Genomic DNA, 21,689 nt, shown 5'->3' on the forward strand with positions numbered 1-21,689 from the left:
ATGTTGCTACTGTTAATGAATCGTCACGTAAATATCTGTGTTTCCCGATGGTCTTAGGCGACCCACAGGTTGAGAACCGCTGCTGTTGAGACCATTGGAAAAAAACAGATGTTTACATGGCGATTCATTAACAGTAGCAACATGACAGCTATGAAGTAGCAACGAAAGTGATTTCATGGTTGGGGGTCACCTCGCCCTGAGGAGCTGTGTGAAAGGGTCGGGGCGTCAGGAAGTGCGAGAACCACTGACCTAGAGCAACCCGGGTGTGGCAGGGCCATTCAGGGGGTGAGGGCCCTACGGTCCCCGCTCTGGGGGAGCAGGCTGGGTTTACTGGTTCAGGCCTTTCCGGACACTGTGGGCCCCTGCTCCCCCAGAGCTCACAGTCCAGGGGCTGTCACCCAGCACTGAGCCTCTGGGGCCAAACCCTGGGTCCCCCGGGCTGAGGACGTGAGAGGGAAAGCCACCTCCCAGGTCTGAAGGTCCTTTATTGTCAGGGGTACAGAGGGGGGCCTGGCGGAGGGGCGGGGGGGTGAGGGCGGGCAGGGCGCTGCACACAGGTGGGGGGGGGCAGAGGGTCCCAGCTGGAGGCGACGGGCTTCCAGGGACACTGTGAGCAGTGGCTGTGGCCTCACGTCCCCTCCGCTGCCTCCGGCTCCCGTGCAGGCTCAGCGAGACATCATCCGCACAAACTCTGCGGACAAAGCCAGGGTGTGGGTCCCGCTGGGGGCGGCCGATGTGCTGGCCGGGAGGTGTGAGGCGTGTGGTCACGTGCGCCTCCGGGATCTGACAGGTCACAGGCCTGTCTCCAGGCCAAGAAGAGGGCTTTGTCTCGTGGGCAGAAAGCACTTTGTGACTCAACTGTGTTCTCTCTGCTTCGGCTGCTAGGAAGCTCAGGAGTGACCTCCCGGGGCGATGTGGTCCTGTGCTCCCTCTGGGGGGCGCAGTGGAGGAGGAGCGGGGTCTGGATCGGGCTGCCTGGGCCAGATCGTGGCTGCGTCTGCCTCCTGTGGCCGCGCCTGGGCCCTTTCCTAAGGCCTGACCCACTGGCTCCTCCCGCTCCCGGAGACAGCGCCTCCTGCCGGCGCTGGGGGCGCAGTAGCGGGAGGGTTCGGGCCCAGCCCCGCCTGGCGCAGCCGAGGCCCTGCCCCATCGCTGCCAGAAGCCCGGGGGCGTGGCGGGCGGTACCTTCGAAGTCGATCAGGCCGTCCCCGTTGAGGTCCATGTCCTGCAGGATCTCGTCCACCTCCCGCTGCGTGAGGCGCTCCCCCAGCAGGACCCTGAGGGCCGCCCGGAGCTCCGCCAGGCTGATGCAGCCGTCCCTGTTGGTGTCAAACTGCGGCGCGGCCACGGCGTGGGTCCCCGAGGGACCGCCATCGCTCAGCCCTCACTCAGCACACGCGCACACGCGCACACACATGCACACACATGCACGGACACGCACACACAAAAATACGCGCACACACACGCACACGCAGGCCCCACCCGCCGCCCTGAGCCCAGGCCACACCTCTCGGAAGGCGTCCCGCAGCTCCCGGACGCCAATCATGTCCGCGGTCTCCGCCAGCAGCTTGGGGCCCATCAGCTCCACAAAGTCTTCAAAGTCCACCTTCCCGCCACCTGGGGGCCGTGCTCATCAGAGATCCCGGCCCTGGCCCTCCTCTGCCCGCTGCCCGCTGCCCGCTGCCCGCCCCTCCTGGCCTGGGCCCGCTAACAGACCCTTCTCCCCCCGGACCCCACAGGCTGGGCCAGCTGTGATTTTTGATGACTTTCCTTAATTCTCCTGCAGAGTTTGTTTGAGGTCAAGCCCTGGCTCCAATGACCTGGCTGTGACCTTAACCTTTAACCTTTCAGAGACTCAGTTTCCCCGTCTAAAGCATGGGAATAGTGGTCCTCGCCCTGCCCCCCTCATAGGGATGGTGGGATTCCTGGAGGCAGAGTCCTGGCCTGGAGAACGGCCGAGGTCTGGGCTGTGGGGCCAGCCGGCAGGCACCTCCACGCCTGGCCTGCCCCGCCCCGGCCTGGATTCTGAGAAGCGGGGATGGGGGGTCTGAGGCACCTACTGATCTGCTGGGAGATCTCAATGAGCTCCATTTCCGTGGGCATGTAGCCCAGCGTCCGCATGCAGGCGCCCAGCTCCCGGTGGCCGATGTAGCCGTCCCGGTCCCGGTCGAACTCCTGGAAGGCGGCCTGCAGCTCTGCCAGGTGGGGCAGGGTCAGTCCTTCTCCACGGTCCCCCTGGGCCCCAGCTCAGATCAACTCCCCTTCTCTCCTTGGGCTGATCATCCCCTCCTTCTAAACATGTTTCTCTTCCCTGCCTCAGGGCCTTTGCACATGCTATCCCTATTCATTCTTTCAGCAAATATTTAGGAGCATCTGCTATGTGCCAAGCTCTGCTCTAGGTAGTGGGAATATGACCGTAAAGAAAGAAAAAGGAAGGAAAGGAGGGAAGGAAGGAAGGAAAGAAGGAATGAAGGAAGGAAGGAAGGAAAGAAGGAAGGAAGGAAGGAAGAGAGGGAGGAAGGAAGGGAGGGAGGGAAAGAGGGAGAGAGAGAGGAAGGGAGGGAGGGAGGGAGGGAGGGAGGGAGGAAAGGAGGGAGGGAGGAGGAGCACACATTCTGGAGCACTCCCCCTCCCCGTTGGTCCTCATGTCCTGTACGCAGGAGGTCTTCCCTCTAGCTCCTGAGCCCGCCCATCTGTCCTCGGCGGAAGCGCTGGGCACCACTTGTGCTGCTGACTCGCTGACGTCTGTCTCCAGAGGACAGGCCTGGTCTGTGAGCTGGCCAAGCTTCTGTGCTCAGCACGGACCAGCTGGGGGCCCAGGACGTGCTGGCTGAACAAACGTAAAAGGGACCCAAGAGACTAAGGCGACCAGACGTCCGGCTTCTAACGGGACAGTCCCGGTTTCTAACCACGTGTGCGGCGGCATTTTAAAAATGTCCCGATTTTGGGGGAAAAAATCAGGAATTTTTTAAAGCGCGGTGGGACGCGGGACACAGGGTTAAAAATCGGGACTGTCCCGCCAAAAGCGGGACGTCTGGTGGCCTCACCCAAGCCCCACCTGGCACGCGAGAGCAGGCAGCTGACCGCTGGGGTTTGTGGACTCATCCCTGCTCAGTCTGTCCCCAGGCCCCTCGCATAGCTCCCCTGCAGCCTCCTTCCGGTTCCCCTGGGGACTGCTGAGCCCCCCGCCCCCCCTCCCCGCTGTGTGCACCCCACGTCCACCCCTCCGGAAACCCTAGTTCTTTCCAAACCCTTTACCTTCGATCTCCTCCGGCCGCAGCTCCCGGTCCTGGGGGCACAGAGGGGTTAGGACTCCCCGGGCCCCTTGCTTCCTGTTCTCTGGGTCTCTCCGATCAGCCCCCTCAGCGCCCAGGCCTGTGTCTGACCTGCTCAGGCCTGCTCCTCCCCCACCCTGCTGACGGACGGCCCTGGGGGCTTGGGGTCCCCTCCTCGGACCCTGCCAGGCGTCTCCCCGGGCCTTCCCACCCCCTGCCACCCTCTTCTGGGGCCGGAGCCCCCTGGACAGAGGGGGGGTCTGGTTTGGGCAGATCCCAAGCTGGGGGGCTCCATGGCACCATCGGTCTCCGAGGGACCTCCCAGCCCACCCCCTGGGCAGCTGCCTCTGACGATCCGCTGGGTCTCTCTCTGTCCCCCCCACCCCTCAATCTGGGTGCCTCTGCTCCGACCTCCCCCCTCAATCCTCTCCGCCCCTCAGGGAGAGGCCAGCGGGTGGATGGGCGGGTGGGTGGACGGACGGGTGGGCGGACGGGTGGACAGGCGGACAGGCAGACGGGCGGGCGGGCAGATGGTCAGGCGGGCAGCGGGCCAGTACATACTAGCTGGGTGGCCGCGATGCTGGGCCGCAGGAAGATGCAGGCGGGCCCCACCAGGCTGCTGAGCACCGAGTAGCCCTGGACGCCCCGTCGGGGGCCCCCGGGCTCCTTGGGGCCGCGGGGGGAGCCCCCTGGGCAGAAGCCGGGCCACAGCCAACTGCCCTGCAGCAGAGCCGGCCGTGAGCTGGGGCAGCGGCTCCTCGGCCCCCTGCCCCCCGGCCCCTCCTGCCGTGGGCACCGGCCCCGGAGAGACTACGGCCACTCTCGGCCGAGGGGCCGCCCTGACTGTCCCGTTGGGGAGGGCGAAGGACCTGGCCAAGGCCACTCCGAAGCCTGGGGCACAGGGAGCCTGAGCTCAAGCCCTGGTCCCCAGCAGGGAGCGGGGCGGCCAGCGGGGGGCAGCTGGGGGCCCAGTGGGAACCAATCTCCATCCTCCCGCCTGCCTGTGCCCACCTCTAAGCCCTCACCTGCCCACCCAGCTGACCCTCCCGGGGCCCAGCCCAGGCTCCTGGCCGTGGCTTCTCCCCCTCGCCGCCTGCCATGGCTCCCCAGCCCCCTCGCCCCCTACCTTAGCTCCCCGGTGTCGGGGCCGCTTGGCACAGTTCCCCATGGCCCAGGGACCATGCCGGGCCGGGAGCCCGGGCCGGGGCTGGGCCTCTCGGAGGCCGTGGGCTCCGCCGGCCCCAGCCGCTCCCCGGGAGTCTGGGAGCCCGGCAGGGGATTTTCCAAGGGTTTTGTGGGGAAGATCGGGGGCGGGTGGGCAGGCGGGGAGCCTGGCACGGGGGCTCGGGTCCTAATCCGGGATTAGCTCTGAGTGTGTCTGCCGGCGAGGGGGGCCGCTAGGGCCTCAAGGCCCCTGGATGCTCAGCCTCCCCTCGCTCGCTCCTGAGGGTCCTGCACACACACACACACCCCTGCCCCCATCCCCTAATCCCTCCCCACCAGGAGGGACTGGGTGTCTTCAGAAGCAGGGCCGGGCCTGGAGGAGACGCCGGGCGCCTGCTGTGAGGGGCGGGCTGGGCGTCCCTCCATCCGAATGGGCGTCCGGTGGTGTGAACCCTGCACACCCTCCACTCACCGCCTGCCCAGAAAGAGGCCTGGGAGCCCCTGCCTCTTCCTGCCAGGACCCCCCTTTCCCCCGGCTCACCTCGGAGCACCTGCCTGTCCGCCTGCCCGCCTGCCCTCGGCACCCTTGGACCAGCCCCATCCCCTCGCCACTGGATGAGGAGCTGACTGATGGAGCCAGCTCTGGGGCAGGGCCTGCGGGGGCTCAGGGAGGACGGGGCGGGGAGCCGGCTCTGGGGCAGGGCCTGCGGGGGCTCAGAGAGGACGGGGCGGGGAGCCGGCTCTGGGGCAGGACCTGTGGGAGGGGCAGGGGGTCTCGGTGAGGACGGGGCAGGGAGGGGCACAGGCTCCCTGCCAGCCGCTGAGCCAGGACTCCGGGGCCAGCATGTGTTTCAGGGCCTCCTCCGGCTCGGTGAGGCTGGGTCTGTCCGGCACGGGGTCCCCTGTTCGCTCAGGGTCCCCCCGTCTGGGGTTCGCCCGCTCCCCGCCCACCTTACCTGCCCGAAGGCCGCCTGCACCTGGGCCTCCAGCTCCCGCAGGAGGAGCCGCCGCCGGGCGACTGCGGGGCTGGCGGGGGCCTGGCTGGGCCCCGGGGCGTCCTCCGAGGCCGTGGGGGCCCCGGGCGGGAGGCTGTCGCCCTCCGGGCCCTGAGGAAGGGCCATGGGGACGAGGGGCGGCCCACTCGGTCTCCGGTCCTGCGGGAGGGGCTCAGTGGCAGCGGTGGTCCCGGCTTCTCTCCCCTGCCCCTCCGCCGGGGCAGCCGGCAGGCATCTCTGTGCCGGGGCTGCCCGAGTCCCACCCCCACCTCCCCTCGCTGCCCAGCCTCTCAAACAGCCTCACTCCAGCCCTCGCCTTCCCCACCCTCCAGCCTCCGCTGGCCCCACCGGCCGGCTCTGGGCTCTGGGCTCCGGCTCCCAAGCCTCCTGCCAGGCCCCTGTCCGCCCTCGCTCCGTGGCGGCCTGCCTGTCTGTCTGTCTGTCTGTCTCTCCGGCAGTCCCTCTCCCCGCCCTCCCCTGCTGACACCTGCCCAGCAGCCCGTGGGCCTCGAACCCTCTCTCCTCCTCCTCCCTCTGTGCGTGGGCTCCTCTCACAGTGCTGTCTGTCTGTCCACCTGCTCCTACCTCCCGCCCCCTCCCAGCAAGGCTCCCCCGCCTCACCCCACCCCCGGCTCCCCTCCCCTCCCGCCAGCGCCTCCCGCTGAGCGCTGCTGACCTCCACCCCTGCTTCTCAGCCAGCAGGACGGGGTGACCGGGCAGCCCACTGTCTCTTGGGCCCTGTGTCCCCAGACCACTCACCGCCGGCGCCTGCTCCTCCTGCCCGGAATGAGGTCAGCCGTCCTGTCCGGCCCTGCTCCGGGCCCCTCATGATTTATTCACCTGCCCCCCCCCCCCGCCTTTGTCCGAGGGAACCGGATCCCGCCGGGGGCCTGCCACCCGAGCCACCGGCTCCGGCCTCTCGGCGCGTGCCGGCCACTCATGTGCTGCTCTGGAGCATCGAGGCGGCTGGGACCCGGGCCCGCTGGCTGCGGGGCCACCGCACACCCGCTGCCCGCCCACGGGCCAGTCTCCGAGTGCTGGGGGCGTCACGGGGAGACACGGGGACAGGGCTCCGCTCTTGGCGTTGCTCATCCACAGTTAGCCGGGGCTTGGGGTTCGCCGTGAGCTGGGCGTGCTGGGGGCTGGGTCCCCAGGCTGAGCTGGGGGCTGGGTCCCCAGGGTGAGCTGGGGACTGGGTCCCCAGGGTGAGCTGGGACTGGGTCCCCAGGGTGAGCTGGGGCTGGGTCCCCAGGGTGAGCTGGGGGCTGGGTCCCCAGGGTGAGCTGGGGCTGGGTCCCCAGGGTGAGCTGGGGGCTGGGTCCCCAGGGTGAGCTGGGGGCTGGGTCCCCAGGGTGAGCTGGGGCTGGGTCCCCAGGGTGAGCTGGGGGCTGGGTCCCCAGGGTGAGCTGGGGGCTGGGTCCCCAGGGTGAGCTGGGGGCTGGGTCCCCAGGTTGAGCTGGGGACTGGGTCCCCAGGGTGAGCTGGGGCTGGGTCCCCAGGGTGAGCTGGGGGCTGGGTCCCCAGGGTGAGCTGGGGGCTGGGTCCCCAGGGTGAGCTGGGGGCTGGGTCCCCAGGGTGAGCTGGGTGGAAGCCTGCAAGAGGAGGGGGCAGTGGCCTTGGACAGGGCACGGGGCACGGGGCACGGGGGTGGGGACCATCTTCAGCAAATGTTCGCGGAGCACCTGCGGCTGCCTCCCCAAGCTGCCCAGTCCCCGCCTCCCGGAACCTTCCACCGGGCGGGAGAGGCACGTAAACCGAGGGTGCTGGGAAGGAGGCGTGGGGACCTGGCTGTGGGGGGTGACGGGATGGCTGTGGAAGGAGAGAAAGGGAGGGGGAGAGAGAGAAACAACGATGAGAGAGAATCACTGATCGGCTGCTCCTGCACGCCCCCCACTGGGGATCAAGCCCGCAGCCCGGGCCTGTGCCCTTGGCTGGAATCGAACCTGGGACCCTTCAGTCCACAGGTCGATGCTCCATCCACTGGGCCAAACCAGCCAGGGCAGCTTGTTGCTGTAAGCAGCTGAATGGCGAGGTGATTTATCAGCAGCAATAGATACAGGGTCAGAACCAAGGGGCGCCATCTGCCCGTCGTGTGGGGCCGAGGGGGTGGATCTCCAGGCTCAGGAGGCAGACGCTCCGAGTTTGCGTTTGGTTTTGGTTTTGGTTTTGGTTTGTGCTTGAGTTTTAATGAGCTTGGTTTCCAGGCTTCCTGGTTGAGGTGTGAGGTCCGGAGGCCACTCAGCAGGGGTGGAGGTCAGAGCTGGGGACAAAGGCACAGCCGCCCCCAGGAGTCTTCCCGTTAGCGACCTCCATTTCTGGCTGTGACCCCGTGTGGCCGGCCGCCACCCGCGTTCCAATGACGAGTTTCCGGCACGGCTCCTTCACGCCCGCCCCCCCAAGCAGGGTGACCTTCGGGCTGGAATGCTGGTGCCATGTAAACAGCACCTTCACGGCCCTGGCCTGTGTGGCTCAGCTGCTGGAGCGTCGTTCTGGGCACCGAAGGCCGCCGGTTTGATCCCCGGTCAGGGCACACGTCCGGGTTGGTCCCCTGTGGTTGGGGTATCTATGGAGGCAACCGATCAACGTTTCCCCTCCTCCTTCTCCCTGCCTCTCTGGATGCTGTGGCCTGCCCTGGCTGACACATCAAATTAGCCGTCCCCTAGGAGAGGCGCTTTGTAGCTAATAAAGCAGACAGGTTTTTTAAAAATATATATTTTATTGATTTTTTTACAGAGAGGAAGGGAGAGGGATAGAGAGTTATTATAGAAACGTTGATGAGAGAGAAACGTCGACCAGCTGCCCCCTGCACGCCCCCTACTGGGGATGTGCCCGCAACCAAGGTCCATGCCCTTGACCGGGGTCACCTGGCAGCTTTCAGTCCGCAGGCCGACGCTCTATCCACTGAGCCACACCGGTTTCGGCTGCAGACAGGCTTTTAAAGTGGCTGAGCCGCCCTAACCGGTGTGGCTCAGTGGATAGAGCGTCGGCCTGCAGACCGAAGGGTCCCGAGTTCGATTCCAGTCAAGGGCATGGACCTTGGTTGCTGACACATCCCAGTGGGAGGTGTGCAGGAGGCAGCTGATCGATGTTTCTCTCTCATTGATGTTTCTAACTTTCTACCCCTCTCCCTTCCTCTCCGTAAAAAATCAATAAAATGTATTAAAGATAAATAAATAAGAATAAAGCGGCTGAGCCGTTTCGGCACTGCCGCCAGCAGCGCTCCCCATGTCCGTTAACAGCCGCCGTGGCCCCCGCTGCCGGTTTCCTGACGGGGCCGCGGTTCCCCGGGTTCCGGTGGCTCAGGACACCGATGCCTCTTCATTTCCCCCGGCGGGGCCCGGCCCCCAGACACCATCACACAGGGGGCTCCTCACTGGCCCAGGGCCGGCCGGCCGCGGCCACAGGCAGGCTCGGCGTCAGCCCCCCTTCCCGCTAGGCCTTTACATGTCTGCTCAGCGCGGGTTTGGTTTGGCTGCACAGAAGGTGCTTTTTAAACATTTTATTTTAAAAGGGTTGTTTACAGAAGCATTCACGCTCCCACTCCCCGTGGCTGAGAAAAAGCAACCTTTTAACCACTTCCTGCTTGTCTGTGGCCACATTCTGGCTTCAGGCTGTGTGTCAATGAGCTGTCGGTGCGCTGAGGTTACAGAGTCCGAGCTGGTGACAGCCCGGTCCTGGGAGGGGCGGGTGTCCGTGCTGGGCTGCGGGGCCCAGGCTCCCGGCAGCCGTGTCTGTCCCATGGAGGGTGAGGCCCGCCTCTCCGGCTCCGCCTGGGACGCACACCGGCCGGGAGGCTCCTGCTGGGCTCACAGGTGCATGGCAGACAGGCCCCGGCCGCACAGCGGTGACCATGGCAGACAGGCCCCGGCCAGCAGTGACCATGGCAGACAGGCCCCGGTCAGCAGTGACCATGGCAGACAGGCCCCGGCCGCACAGCGGTGACCATGGCAGACAGGCCCCGGCCAGCAGTGACCATGGCAGACAGGCCCCGGTCAGCAGTGACCATGGCAGACAGGCCCCGGTCAGCAGTGACCATGGCAGACAGGCCCCGGTCAGCAGTGACCATGGCAGACAGGCCCCGGTCAGCAGCGGTGACCATGGCAGACAGGCCCCGGCCGCACAGCGGTGACCATGGCAGACAGGCCCCGGTCAGCAGTGACCATGGCAGACAGGCCCCGGTCAGCAGTGACCATGGCAGACAGGCCCCGGCCAGCAGCGGTGACCATGGCAGACAGGCCCCGGCCGCACAGCGGTGACCATGGCAGACAGGCCCCGGCCAGCAGCGGTGACCATGGCAGACAGGCCCCGGCCGCACAGCGGTGACCATGGCAGACAGGCCCCGGCCGCACAGCGGTGACCATGGCAGACAGGCCCCGGCGGCACAGCAGTGACCATGGCAGACAGGCCCCGGCGGCACAGCAGTGACCATGGCAGACAGGCCCCGGCCAGCAGCGGTGACCTGCGGCCCTGCTTCGGCAGGTCTGGCTCTCGGCGGCCGGGGTTTCCAGGGAACCTGCCTCGCAGAAGCCCTCGGCGAAGGCGGCCAGTGGGGCCCACGCTCTTCTCTGCCTTCGAGTCCTCTGTGGGGCGGGCAGGGCAGGGTGAGCAGTTATTTACGGAACGTCTGTGTGTGAGTGTGTGAGTGTGTGTGTCTGTGTGTGTGTGTGTGTGTGTGAGTGTGTGTGAGTGTCTGTGTGTGTGTGTGTGTGAGTGTGTGTGTGTGAGTGTGAGTGTGAGTGTGAGTGTGTGTGTGTGTGAGTGTGTGTGTGTTTGTGTGTGTGAGTGTGTGTGAGTGTGTGTGTGTGTCTGTGTGAGTGTGTGTGAGAGTGTGTGAGTGTGTGAGTGTGAGTGTGAGTGTGTGTGTGTGTGTGTGAGTGTGTGTGTCTGTGTCTGTGTGAGTGTGTGTGAGAGTGTGTGAGTGTGTGAGTGTGAGTGTGAGTGTGTGTGTGTGAGTGTGTGTGTCTGTGTGAGTGTGTGTGTGTTTGTGTGTAAGTGTGAGTGTGTGAATGTGAGTGTGTATGAGTGAGTGTGTGTGTGAGTGTGTGTGTGTAAGTGTGTTTGTAAGTGTGAGTGTTTGTGTGTAAGTGTGAGTGTGTGAATGTGAGTGTGTATGAGTGTGAGTGTGTATGAGTGTAAGTGTGTGTGTGAGTGTGTGTGTGTGAGTGTTTGTGTGTAAGTGTGTTTTGTGTAAGTGTGTGTGTGAATGTGAGTGTGTATGAGTATGAGTGTGTATGAGTGAGTGTGTGTGTGTGAGTGTTTGTGTGTAAGTGTGAGTGTGTGTGAGTGTGAGTGTGAGTGTGAGTGTGTGTGAGTGTGTGTGTGTAAGTGTGAGTGTTTGTGTGTAAGTGTGAGTGTGTGTGAGTGTGAGTGTGAGTGTGTGTGAGTGTGTGTGTGTGAGTGTTTGTGTGTAAGTGTGAGTGTGTGTGAGTGTGAGTGTGAGTGTGTGTGAGTGTGTGTGTGTGTGTGAGTGTGTGTGTCTGTGTGTGTGTGAGTGTGTGTGTCTGTGTGAGTGTGTGTGTGTTTGTGTGTAAGTGTGAGTGTTTGTGTGTGTGAGTGTTTGTGTGTAAGTGTGAGTGTGTGAATGTGTGTATGAGTGTGAGTGTGTGTGAGAGTGTGTGTGTGTAGGGGGGTACACCAGCTGCTCTATAACCGCCTTATTCCAGTTCAGCTTCCTGTCCTGGCCCCTGGGACGCGCCTGAGGCCTCGGCCCAGTCCCGCTCGGCTGGCGCTGTGGCATCTGCAGGTGCAGCAGCCGTGGCCCCACACTCGCTGGCATCTCCTGGGGCCACAGGGCCCACACCGAAGGGGCAGGGCTCCCTCCTCATCCTCCCTCTCCATTGGCATCTGCCAGGACCGTTCTGACTGCAGGAACCCGGGCAAACAGCAGGCTTCCTGACTCCGGCCGATGGGACGCGTCTGCCTGGGCCCGGCTCCTCCTGCTCCGGGGCCCTCGCCCAGAACAGGCCCTGGCCCCCCGCGCGGCCTCTGGGGAGACCAGCCGGGACAGCAGGGCTGCGGGGGGCTTTCCTGGCGAGGAGGAGGGGTGTCTGGCAGGCGTCCTTCTGAGGCGGGAGGTGGGGCTCCGTCTCCCTCGCAGGATCTGTGGACGGAGCTGTGTCCTGCTGGTTCTCTGGTCCTGTCCCTGCCGCGCACTCCCTGGTGTGGCCTCAGGAGGGCGCCAGAACCTCAGTGTCTGGTGGGGGCAGCCTGGCGTCAGCTCCTCACTGCCCAGGACCAGTGCCCGCTAGGTCCCTGGCCGGGGTGGGTCCGAGGGCGTGTGCCCGGGGGAAGGGGTAAACACCTGGGCAAAGGCCACCCGCACCCTCCTCTCCGCACCGGCTGGGGCTCAGCACCCTGGTCGGTGTGGGACACTGGGGCAGCCTCAGGGGGCAGGAGAGGGCCTGGGGATGTCCCAGGGGAGACGGAGGACCAGAGTGGGTCTGGAGCCGGCCCCGGGCCTCAGACCACTCCCCTCCTCGAAGGTGGCTCACCCGGGGGGCGGGCCCTCAGTGTCCTCCAAACTGGGCCCAAGCAGGCAGAGCACGAAAGGACACAGGATGGCGACACGGACACCGTCGTGCCAGTGTCACTGGCTTCACCCTCACAGGGAGTGAGGACAAGGAGGCTCACCGCGGGCTGGGCTCCCGGCAGGCAGGGGAGCTGGACTGGAACCCGGGCCGCAGCCCCGATGGCGCCAAAGAAGATGCCGTTCAGGACGTGGCAGGTTACAGGGACCCGCGCTTTCTGGGACCTCCAGGTGCCTGAGGGGCTGGGGCTGCAGGGACCGGCCACTCTGGGTGTGCCTCCGCCTCCTCCGGACCCAGGGCCCTCTGACGGAGCACGGGGGGGGGGGGGGGGGAGATGGGGGGACAGATGGGGGGGGATGGGGGGACAGATGGGGGGAGATGTGGGGGCAGGTGGGGGGACACACAGATGGGGGGACAGATGGGGGGGATGGGGGGACAGATGGGGGGACACACAGATGGGGGGAGAGATGGGCTCTGAGTGGGAGGCCCTCACAGCGCCCAGCACCCTGGGCCATGTCCAGGCCCTCAGCAGCTCCCACACTGGATGGAGTCACCCTCCGGTGCCAGGATGCCAGGCAGAAGCTGGGCGCTGTGAGGGGTGGTGGGGCCTGGTCTTGGGGGAGGTAAAATCGGATGATCCTGGAAGTCACAGTAGTCAGAGGGGAAGATTTCCCCCGAAATTGTATGAGGTTAGTGAAGTTTCAATTCCAAAATCCAGATAAAGACAATAAAAAAAAAATAAAATAAAATATAAAATAAAATAAATAATAAAATATAAAATAAAATAAGTAATAAAATAAAATAAGTAATAAAATAAAATATAAATAAAATAAAATGTAAGTAAAATAAATTATAAAATAAAATATAAATAAAATAAAATAAATAATAAAATAAAATATAAAGTAAATAAAATAAGTGACATGCCCATTTCATTTGTGAGCCCCCACTAAAGCCCTAAACTACACACACAACATTGTGTCCTAATGGAACACATCGGGCCCAGCCGGGTTTATCCAGAAGGAAAGTGTATCCACGTCACTCTCCTCCCCGCCGAGGACCAGGGAGCAGCAGCCGGGGTGGGAGCAGCCTTTGGTGAGGTCTGTTACTTATTTCCGATACAAAGTCTTCCCAGCCCAACAGGAGGGAACATGCTGCACTTGACGCCAAAAATCGACACCAAATGTTACCCACAATGCCCCTGGTCTCCAGCCCGCACACCCTCTCCAAGGTCACCGCAGCCGAGCCATGGAGGGTGGGGTGTGAACGCCGGCACCCCCTTTCTCCACTCAGGCCCACCATGTCCCTGTAAGACCAGCTGTTGCCATCTGATAGAATTCTGGAGGTCCCGATCAAAACGATTTAAGAACAAATAAGGAAAAGATGTGAGGGATGGAAGGGAGGAGAGAAAATGCTCATTCCTGCAGGTGGTGTGACCGTTTACCTAAAAGGACCGCTGGAATCACTGACTCGCTATCGGAACCCACGAGATTTCGGCCGCAGTGCCTGGTATAAACCCGCAAAACCCACATATCCCTGGTGCTTCTCTGGGTCTCAGGCACTAACGGCCAGCTGAAAAGTCATAACAGAGGCCGGTGTGGCTCAGCGGTGGAGCGTCGGTCTGCGGACTGGGGGGTCCCGGGTTCGATTCCGGTCGGGGGCATGTGCATTGGTTGCGGGCACATCCCCGGTAGGGGGTGTGCAGGAGGCGGCTGGTTGATGTTTCTCTCTCATCGACGTTTCTAGCTCTCTATCCCTCTCCCTTCCTCTCTGTAAAAATCAATAAAATATATATATATATATATTTAAAAAAATAATAATAACATATTACTCACGGCAGCCAGATAGGGCGGTTAGACCATATAAGAACATGTCAGACCTCTTGGTAGGAAACTTTAATGAAGGCTATACAGGAGCTTCTGAATAGGGAGGGACATTGTCATAATGAAGGGTAGGACGGCAACGTTATAAAGATGTGAGTTCTCTTCACATTCACCTGTGAAGGCTACGCAGTCTTCGTCAAAGAAGAGGAGGAGGAGGCGAGAGGGGAGGAGAAAGCTCTGTTTTTTCCTCACCAGCCTCATAAGACCCCGGCAGTAATAATAATAATAATAATAATAATAATAATAATAAACGTGGTACTGGCTCAGGGACAGACACACGGACAATGGCAGAGACAGAGAACTGGCAGGCAGACCCAGCGTCTAGGGGGTTAATTAGGATGAATCCGATGACCCGGTGGATGAGGGGTGGGGATTCCTATGGAGCACACAGACAAGGGGCCGGAGATGGACTCATCAGTGAGAAAGTGGCTCAGCAGAGTTAACAGAAGACCACGCAGGGTAGGCTGCGATCCAGGCAGCAATAAAAGACTCCCCCCCAAACCATAGGAGGAAGGTAGTCACGGAGGTGGAAGTGGCCAGCTGGGCTGGGTGGGTTCAGGAAACAGGTTACAGCTGAAACCGGTGTGGCTCAGTGGATAGAGCGTCGGCCTGCGGACTGAAAGGTCCCAGGTTCGATTCCGGGCAAGGGCACGTACCTTGGTTGTGGGCACATTCCCAGTGGGGAGTGTGAAGGAGGCAGCTGGTCGATGTTTCTCTCTCATCGATGTTTCTAACTCTCTATCCCTCTCCCTTCCTCTTTGTAAAAAATCAACAATAATATATATATATATATATATATTTTTTTAAGTTACGGAAGCAAAAGAAGGGCCCTTGGAGCTTAGGAGAGAGAAAGCAAGGGTACCCAGGGGAGGGAGAGGAGGGAGGGAGAGGTGCAGGAGGGAGGGCACCAATCAAGCAAAATTTCAAAGGCACAAAACCTAGGCACCCCCCCCCCCCCCCCATACCTGCTGAATCGGGTGACACTGAAATGGAGGGAGTCTGCTCAGTGAAAGACCCCTTGGACGGAGCTGAGAGAGCTGACCGGGTAGGAGAAGGCATGTGTGGTGTCTACAGCGGGGACATTAGATCTGTAATAGGTGAGGAACTCCAGCAAAAATCAATAATATATATATATATATTTAAAAAATAATAATAACAGGTAGAAACAGGCCAGGTACCAAGCGGCGGTCTGCGGAAAAGGGAACCGGATCCGGCAGCCCAGGAGAGATGGGGACCCTCAGTAATGAGGACGCGCTGACAACGAAGGCCCACCTACCCGCCTGGCCGGGCACATCCCCTGCTCCTGCCACCTGGGGGGAGGGGGCGTGGGGGGGAGGAGGGCGTGGAAGGGAGGAGGGCGTGGAGGGGAGGAAGGCGTGGAGGGGAGGAGGGGAGGAGGGGAGGAGGGCGTGGGGGGAGGGGGGCGTGGAAGGGAGGAGGGCGTGGAGGGGAGGAGAGGTGTGTGAGTGTGTGTGTGAGTGTGAGTGTGAGTGTGTGTGGGGGTGGGGGGAGAGGTGTGTGGTGCGTGTGTGTGTGGTGTGAGTGTGTGTGTGTGTGGTGGGGGTGGGGGGGGTGTGAGTGTGGGGGAGTGTGTGGTGTGTGTGTGGTGGGGGTGGGGGGAGAGGTGTGTGGTGTGAGTGTGTGTGTGTGTGTGTGGTGGGGTTGTGGGGTGGTGAGTGTGGGGGAGTGTGTGTGTGTGTGGTGGGGTTGTGGGGTGGTGAGTGTGGGGGGGTGTGTGGTGTGTGTGGTGGGGTTGGGGGGAGGAGGGTGTGTGAGTGCGGGGGGAGTGTGTGGTGTGTGTGTGTGGGGTTGGGGGGGTGTGAGTGTGGGGGGAGTGTGTGTGGTGTGTGTGTGTGTGGTGTGAGTGTGTGTGTGGGGGGGGGGTGGGGGTGTGTGAGTGTGGGGGAGTGTGTGTGTGTGTGGTGGGGTTGTGGGGGGGTGTGAGTGTGGGGGAGTGTGTGGTGTGTGTGGTGGGGGTGGGGGGAGAGGTGTGTGGTGTGTGTGTGTGTGTGTGTGTGTGTGTGGTGTGAGTGTGTGTGGGGGGGGTTGTGGGGTGGTGAGTGTGGGGGAGTGTGTGTGTGTGTGGTGGGGTTGTGGGGGGTGTGAGTGTGGGGGAGTGTGGAGGGGGAGGGGGAGTGTCTGACAGGGCTGTGGAGGTGGAGAATGTAGCAGAAAGAAAGCCTCCGCTCAAGAGATAAACTGCAACTGTTTCTCTGCTTCTCTTTGTTCTTCTGTGGCTCATTGACTGCCAGCTCAGGCTGCTTTTAGCATAAGGACAAGGAGCGAATTGGGCTCTTTGGGGAGGAAGGTAAGAAAAGCCTTTTGCATGCGGAGGGATAAGGACAGGGAGGGCGCTGGCAGGAGGGAGGAGGCCGGGGTGTGGGGGGAGCAGGGACCCTGGGCCAGCCCCGGGCTGCACCCTGGCGCTGTCCGAGGCCCAGCTCCGTGCTGACCTGGCCTCCGTGGCCAGGGCTGTCTGCCCAGAACGCGCCCACCCTGCCCCTGGCCGGGCCAGCCCGGCGGCGCCACCCCTGCTTGCACCCGCCTGGGCTGTGAGGAAACGCTCATTCCATTGTCCACAGACATGCTACCTTACACATCATGTTGGTGGTGTTTCCAAGCTTCTTCTTCTTTTTAAAAAAATATATTTTACTGATTTTTTACAGAGAGGAAGGGAGAGGGATAGAGAGCTAGAAACATCGATGAGAGAGAGACATCGACCCGCTGCCTCCTGCACACCCCCCACTGGGGATGTGACCGCAACCAAGGTACATGCCCCTGACCGGAATCGAACCCGGGACCCTTCCGTCCTCAGGCGACGCTCCATCCTCTGAGCCGCACCGGTCTCGGCTCCAAGCTTCTGTGGCTCCGGAGGAATGGCTGCTCGGCAGGAGGGCTCAGATGAGGGAGCAGGGCCCTGAGGCAGGCGTCGGGTTCTGACTGACCCCATCTCTGTTAAGCTCCAGACGGCTCCCTTCCCGCCTCCGGGCCCGGCACCCAGGGAACACGTGTGCCCTCAGGGCTGCCTCTCCGGGTCCCCATCTCAGGAGGAAGCCACCTCCCGGGATCACCAGGCCTGGCCCTGCCCCGGGGCCGGTCTGCGAGGGCCTCTGCGAGCCATCGGAGGGTCCGGAGGGAGAGGGAGCTCTGGAAGGGGCTCCGGGCAGACCCTCTGGGCTCCACGCCCGGACCCTCTGCGTCGTCCTCGGTCCCGGTGACATCGGTCGGCACAGCTGGGTTTGGAGCCAGAAACACCTACACCCCCGTTACCATGGAAACACCTACACCCCCCGTTACCGTGGAAACACCTACACCCCCGTTACCGAGGAAACACCTACACCCCCGTTACCGAGGAAACACCTACACCCCCCGTTACCGTGGAAACACCTACACCCCCGTTACCGTGGAAACACCTACACCCCCCGTTACCGTGGAAACACCTACACCCCCGTTACCGAGGAAACACCCACCCTCCCCGTTACCATGGAAACACCTACCCTTCTTGTTACTGAGGGTTCAGTGTCCCTCTATCCAGGTCGGTTCAAAGCCACATTGTTCTCCTTGTGACTGTTTGTACAGTGACCTCTACCTTAAACATTTTTAAAATCTGCTCTAACCGGTCTGGCTCAGAGGATAGAGCGTCAACCAGGTCCCGGGTTCGATCCGGTCAAGGGCATGTACCTTGGTTGCGGACACATCCCCAGTGGGGGGTGTGCATGAGGCAGCTGATCGATGTTTCTATCTCTATTCCTCTCCCTTTCCCTCTGTAAAACAACAAAACAAAAAAACCAACAATAAAATATTAAAAAATAAAAAAATTTTAAATCTATTTTTGAATTGATTTCAGAGAGGAAGGGGGAGAGAGATCAACGATGAGAGAGAATCACGGATCCGCTGCCTCCTGCACGCCTGCACTGGGGATGGAGCCCCACACCAGGCCTGTGCCCTGACCAGGAATCGCACTGTGACCTCCTCGCTCACAGGTTGGCGCTCACCACTGAGCCACACGGGCCTTTGCCAGCGGCGCCTGGTTCCCTTAGGGATGAAGCAGGGTCGTTTCCCGTGGGCTGTCTGAGCTCAGCGGGTGGTTTAGGGGAAACTGGCGTCCAATGGCTGGTGGGAATGAAACCCAGCCTGCAGTGTGCGTGCACGGTGTGTGTTTGTGTGTGCACGCGCGCGCGCGTGTGTGCACGAGTGTCTGTGCGCAGGGCACGCGTCTTTGTGTGTGTGAGTGCATGCACGCATGTTAGTGTGTGCGCACGCCTGTTTGTGTGCGTGTTTGAGTGCAGGCACGCGTCTTTGTGTGTGTGCACGCGTGTTTTGTGCAGGACACGCGTGTTAGAGTGTGTGCACGCGTGTTTGAGTGCATGCACGCGTGTTGTGTGCAGGGCACGCGGCTCTGTCCCTCTTGGTGCAGCGCCTTTTGTCTGAGTTTGTGTCTCTTGAATCTGCGACCCAAGGGGAGGAGGAGGCCGGCCCGGGCCAAGCCAGGGCCCGGGGAAGGTTCTGGAAACCCGGACCCGGTCTCACCAGCTCCCCGCGAACCCTCCGCGGGCCGGGCCGGCGGGCTGGCGGGGGCGGGGCGGCGGTGACTCAGCACCGGGCGGGGGGCGGGGCAGGAATCGGGGGGGGGGGGGGGGGGGGGGGGGGGGGGGGGAGGGAGGGGCGGGCGGGACCTCCCCGTCGGGCTCCGGGCCGTGGCCCCAGCACAGTTGCCGTCGCCGCCACCCCGCTTGGTCGCCAGTGAGTGTGCGGGGCCCGGGGGCGGGGGGCGCGGGGCCCGGGGGCGGGGGGGCCCGGGGGCGCGTGGCCCGGGGGCGGGGGGCGGGGGGCGGGGGGCCCGGGGGCGGGGGGCCCGGGGGCGGGGGTCCGGGGGCCCGGGGCGGGGGGCGGGGGGCGCGGGGGCGGGGGGCCCGGGGTCCCCTGAGGCTGCAGCGCCCGCTCCGGCCAGACCCCGCCCCCGCCGCCCGGAGCCCGGATGGGGCCCGGGGAGGCCGGGGGGACGGGGACGGGGACGGGGGACGGGGCGCGGGGTGCACTGGCTCGGGCGCTAACCAGCCCTCCCCCCCCCCAGTGGCGCCCTACACCATCGTCTACTTCCCCGTGCGAGGTAGGCGGCCGGGGGGGTGGGCCGAGGGGACGGGCGGGGGGGCCGGGGGCCGGGGCCGGGGGGCGGGGGGGGGCCGGGGCCGGGGCGGGGGCGGGGGCCGGGGCCGGGGGGCGGGCAGCCGCACCCGCCTGGCTGGGGGCGGGGGTGGAGGGGGCGCAGACCCCTGTCCGTCCCCGGGGGCCGCTGGCCGGACCGCGTGCCGTGTCTGAGCTCCGGGTTGGGGTCCACGCTTGGCCGGTCCCTCCCCGGAGCCACTCCCGCCCCCGGCCTGGGGTTGGGGTCTCAGCCCGCGCCCCCCCCGCAGGGCGCTGCGAGGCCACGCGCATGCTGCTGGCGGACCAGGGCCAGAGCTGGACGGAGGAGGTGGTGACCAAGGAGGCGTGGCTGGAGGGCACCCTCAAGGCCTCCTGTGTGCGTGCCCTGCCGCGGGGGCGGGGGCGGGGGCGGGGGACGAGCCGGGGGCAGGGGGGCAGGAGGCAGGCGCGCCCAGCACTGACAGGGCTGTGCCCCCCAGCTGTACGGGCAGCTCCCCAAGTTCCAGGACGGAGACCTGACCCTGTACCAGTCCAACGCCATCCTGCGGCACCTGGGCCGCTCCCTGGGTGAGTGCGGGGGCTCCCGCTCTGGGCCCCGGGCAGGGGAGGGGGTGCGGGCACCGGGAGGTGGAGCCCAGCTCGCCTGCAGCCCTTGCCCCCCGCCAGCTGCCTCCCACCGGCTCTGAGCACCCCTGTGGGGCAGGACCGCTCCCTCCTTCCCCCGCCCTCTCCCCCGCTCGCTGGGCCCGGGCTCCATGGGCCTGGTGCCGGCCTGAGGATGGCTCAGTCTGTCAGCTGACGGTCATGCTGGGCTCCCCTGCCCCTCCCCGCACCCTCCCCCAGGGCTGTACGGGAAGGACCCGAGAGAGGCGGCCCTGCTGGACGTGGTGAATGACGGCGTGGAGGACCTGCGCTGCAAGTACGCCAGCCTCATCTACACCAACTACGTGCGTGAGCGGAGACGGGGCTTCCTGACCGCGCACCCTCAGTGGCCTGGCTGAGACCCCCTGGGTCTGGGACCCGGGCGGGGGGTGGCCATGGCCTGGGGCCAGGGACCAGCAATGGCAGAACAGGGCGAGGACCGGAGACACCGAGCCAGGGGGGCCTGACCCCTGGGCTGGGGTGGCCGGAGGGCTGCCTGGAGGCAGGGGGGGGGCCTAAGCCCCTGGGCACCGTGATGTCAGGCACACATGTATGCAGGCACAGAGCACATGCAGGCACACATGTGTGCAGGCACAGAGCACATACAGGCAAACACATGTACAGACACAGAGCACACACGTATGCAGACATAGAGCACAGGGACTCAGGGCTCGCTGAGCAGAGGTGGGCACCGTGGCTGGTGAGCGCAGGGAGGGGGAAGGGGGGCCTGGAGGGCAGGAGGCCAGGGCCTGAGGCTGACCCCCAGGCTGACCCCCGCGGCATAGGGAGCCGTGGAGGAGTCTGGGCGGGGCGGCGTCCGAATGGGCGGCCTGGGAGGACCCGCAGGGCCCCCGCAGGGATCTGCTGAGCGGTCACGGGGAGGGAGGGAGGGAGGGACTGGCTGCTGGCGGACAGGACGTGGCACAGCCTGGGGGGAGTCAGCTGCGGAGCACGGGGTTCTGAGGCGGTGACTCTCAGACGGGCCAGTGGGAGGGGGGCCGCAGGGTGAGGGTCAGCGGGGTGACGGTGCCTCTTCCCGGCAGGAGGCGGGCAAGGAGGACTACGTGAAGGCGCTGCCGGACCGCCTGAAGCCCTTTGAGACCCTGCTCTCCCAGAACCAGGGCGGCCAGGCCTTCATCGTGGGCAGCCAGGTGGGCGGCCGCCCCTGTCCCGCCCCTCCTCCCGTGCCACCCTCCCGTGCCGACAGGAAAGGGGGCCGAGGGTGCGTGAGCCGTCCGCGGCTGGACAGACCGAGGGACCAGCTCAGCCCCGGCCCCCTTTCCCCTCCCCGTCTCCTTCCCCCTCCGGTCACCCCACCGCCTGACCCCCCCTCCCCGCAGATCTCCTTCGCCGACTACAACCTGCTGGACCTGCTGCTGATCCACCAGGTCCTGGCCCCCGGCTGCCTGGACGCCCTGCCCCTGCTGGCGGCCTACGTGTCCCGCCTCAGCGCCCGGCCCAAGCTCAAGGCCTTCCTGGCCTCCCCGGAGCACCTGAGCCGCCCCATTAACGGCAACGGGAAGCAGTGAGGGCCCGCCCAGCAGGAGGGGCGCTGCCCGCCTGCCTCCCGCCCCTGCACCAATAAAGTTTCCAGAAAAGAGGCGCCGTGGGCATTGAGTCTCCTGGGGAAAGGGCTGTGGGGCCCTCACCTGTCAGACGCTGGAGGTGCCCGGCTGGGACGCCTGAAACCTAAGGCACAGTCAGCGTCTCCGGGAGCTTGCAGTGCGGTCTGTGTTTGCAGAGCTTGGGAAGAGGGGGGAAAAAGAAAGAAAGAAAGAAGCAGGAAGAGAAATCACGGAGATCCCTACCCTGGAGGTCCCGTCCCGAGAGAAAAGGCTCAGTGGCAGCAGGCTCTCGGGCCCAGCCCGCAGCTGCCAGGGCACTCCAGGCCCGGCCAGCGGGAGCTGAGGGACCCTCCGGGCACAGCCCAGCAGCCCGGCGGGAGGGTGTCACTCCTCAGGTGGGGCTCCCTGCCCCTCGGACATTGTGGACACTGCGGGCAACAGGAAGGGCAGGCGCCTCTCCCGCCGCCCACCCAGGCTGCTAAAGGATGGAGCCTGA

General features: G+C 64.1%; 2 protein-coding genes across 6 annotated transcripts; one reads left to right on the plus strand and one right to left on the minus strand.

The window, feature by feature from the left end:
* Positions 1-473: 473 nt before the first annotated feature.
* CABP2 (calcium binding protein 2) lies at positions 474-5,576 on the minus strand. Of its 3 annotated transcripts, XM_036416677.2 has the most exons (7): positions 4,402-4,594; positions 3,837-3,995; positions 3,259-3,289; positions 2,061-2,195; positions 1,508-1,617; positions 1,186-1,333; positions 474-691 (listed from the first exon to the last, which is right to left on the minus strand). In XM_036416677.2, the coding sequence occupies exons 1-7, from the start codon at positions 4,441-4,443 to the stop codon at positions 666-668; spliced, it is 651 nt and encodes a 216-aa protein (XP_036272570.1). In that variant the 5' UTR covers positions 4,444-4,594; the 3' UTR covers positions 474-665. The 3 variants fall into 3 exon arrangements, with proteins under 3 accessions (XP_036272570.1, XP_036272571.1, XP_036272572.1); XM_036416678.2 differs by lacking the exons at positions 3,837-3,995; positions 4,402-4,594 and adding an exon at positions 5,396-5,576; XM_036416679.2 differs by lacking the exon at positions 3,837-3,995 and having other exon boundaries at positions 477-691; positions 4,402-4,523.
* Positions 4,428-21,220, plus strand: GSTP1 (glutathione S-transferase pi 1). 3 transcript variants are annotated; one of them, XM_036416683.2, is made up of 8 exons: positions 4,428-4,434; positions 9,974-9,980; positions 18,916-18,951; positions 19,256-19,362; positions 19,466-19,553; positions 19,830-19,933; positions 20,672-20,779; positions 20,969-21,220. In XM_036416683.2, coding segments are annotated over exons 2-8 (633 nt in total). In that variant the 5' UTR covers positions 4,428-4,434; positions 9,974-9,979; the 3' UTR covers positions 21,158-21,220. The 3 variants fall into 3 exon arrangements, with proteins under 3 accessions (XP_036272576.1, XP_045429778.1, XP_036272575.1); XM_045573822.1 differs by lacking the exons at positions 4,428-4,434; positions 9,974-9,980 and adding an exon at positions 18,192-18,344; XM_036416682.2 differs by lacking the exons at positions 4,428-4,434; positions 9,974-9,980 and adding an exon at positions 18,484-18,584.
* Positions 21,221-21,689: the final 469 nt, after the last annotated feature.

The sequence above is a fragment of the Pipistrellus kuhlii genome, unplaced genomic scaffold, assembly GCF_014108245.1.
Source record: "Pipistrellus kuhlii isolate mPipKuh1 unplaced genomic scaffold, mPipKuh1.p scaffold_m20_p_56, whole genome shotgun sequence".
Lineage (NCBI taxonomy): Eukaryota > Metazoa > Chordata > Mammalia > Chiroptera > Vespertilionidae > Pipistrellus > Pipistrellus kuhlii.

Excerpts from the sequence above, each read along its gene's own strand:
- CABP2 (XM_036416677.2), bottom strand. The coding sequence starts at position 4,443 with ATGGGGAACTGTGCCAAGCGGCCCCGACACCGGGGAGCTAAG. Across the intron at positions 3,996-4,401 it reads CCCGACACCGGGGAGCTAAG|GGCAGTTGGCTGTGGCCCGG; the intron begins GTAGGGGGCGAG and ends GCTCTGCTGCAG. Across the intron at positions 1,334-1,507 it reads TGCGGGACGCCTTCCGAGAG|TTTGACACCAACAGGGACGG; the intron begins GTGTGGCCTGGG and ends GCCGCGCCGCAG.
- GSTP1 (XM_045573822.1), top strand. The coding sequence starts at position 18,209 with ATGCACGCGTGTTGTGTGCAGGGCACGCGGCTCTGTCCCTCTTGGTGC. Across the intron at positions 18,952-19,255 it reads CGTCTACTTCCCCGTGCGAG|GGCGCTGCGAGGCCACGCGC; the intron begins GTAGGCGGCCGG and ends CCCCCCCCGCAG. Across the intron at positions 20,780-20,968 it reads CCTTCATCGTGGGCAGCCAG|ATCTCCTTCGCCGACTACAA; the intron begins GTGGGCGGCCGC and ends CCCTCCCCGCAG.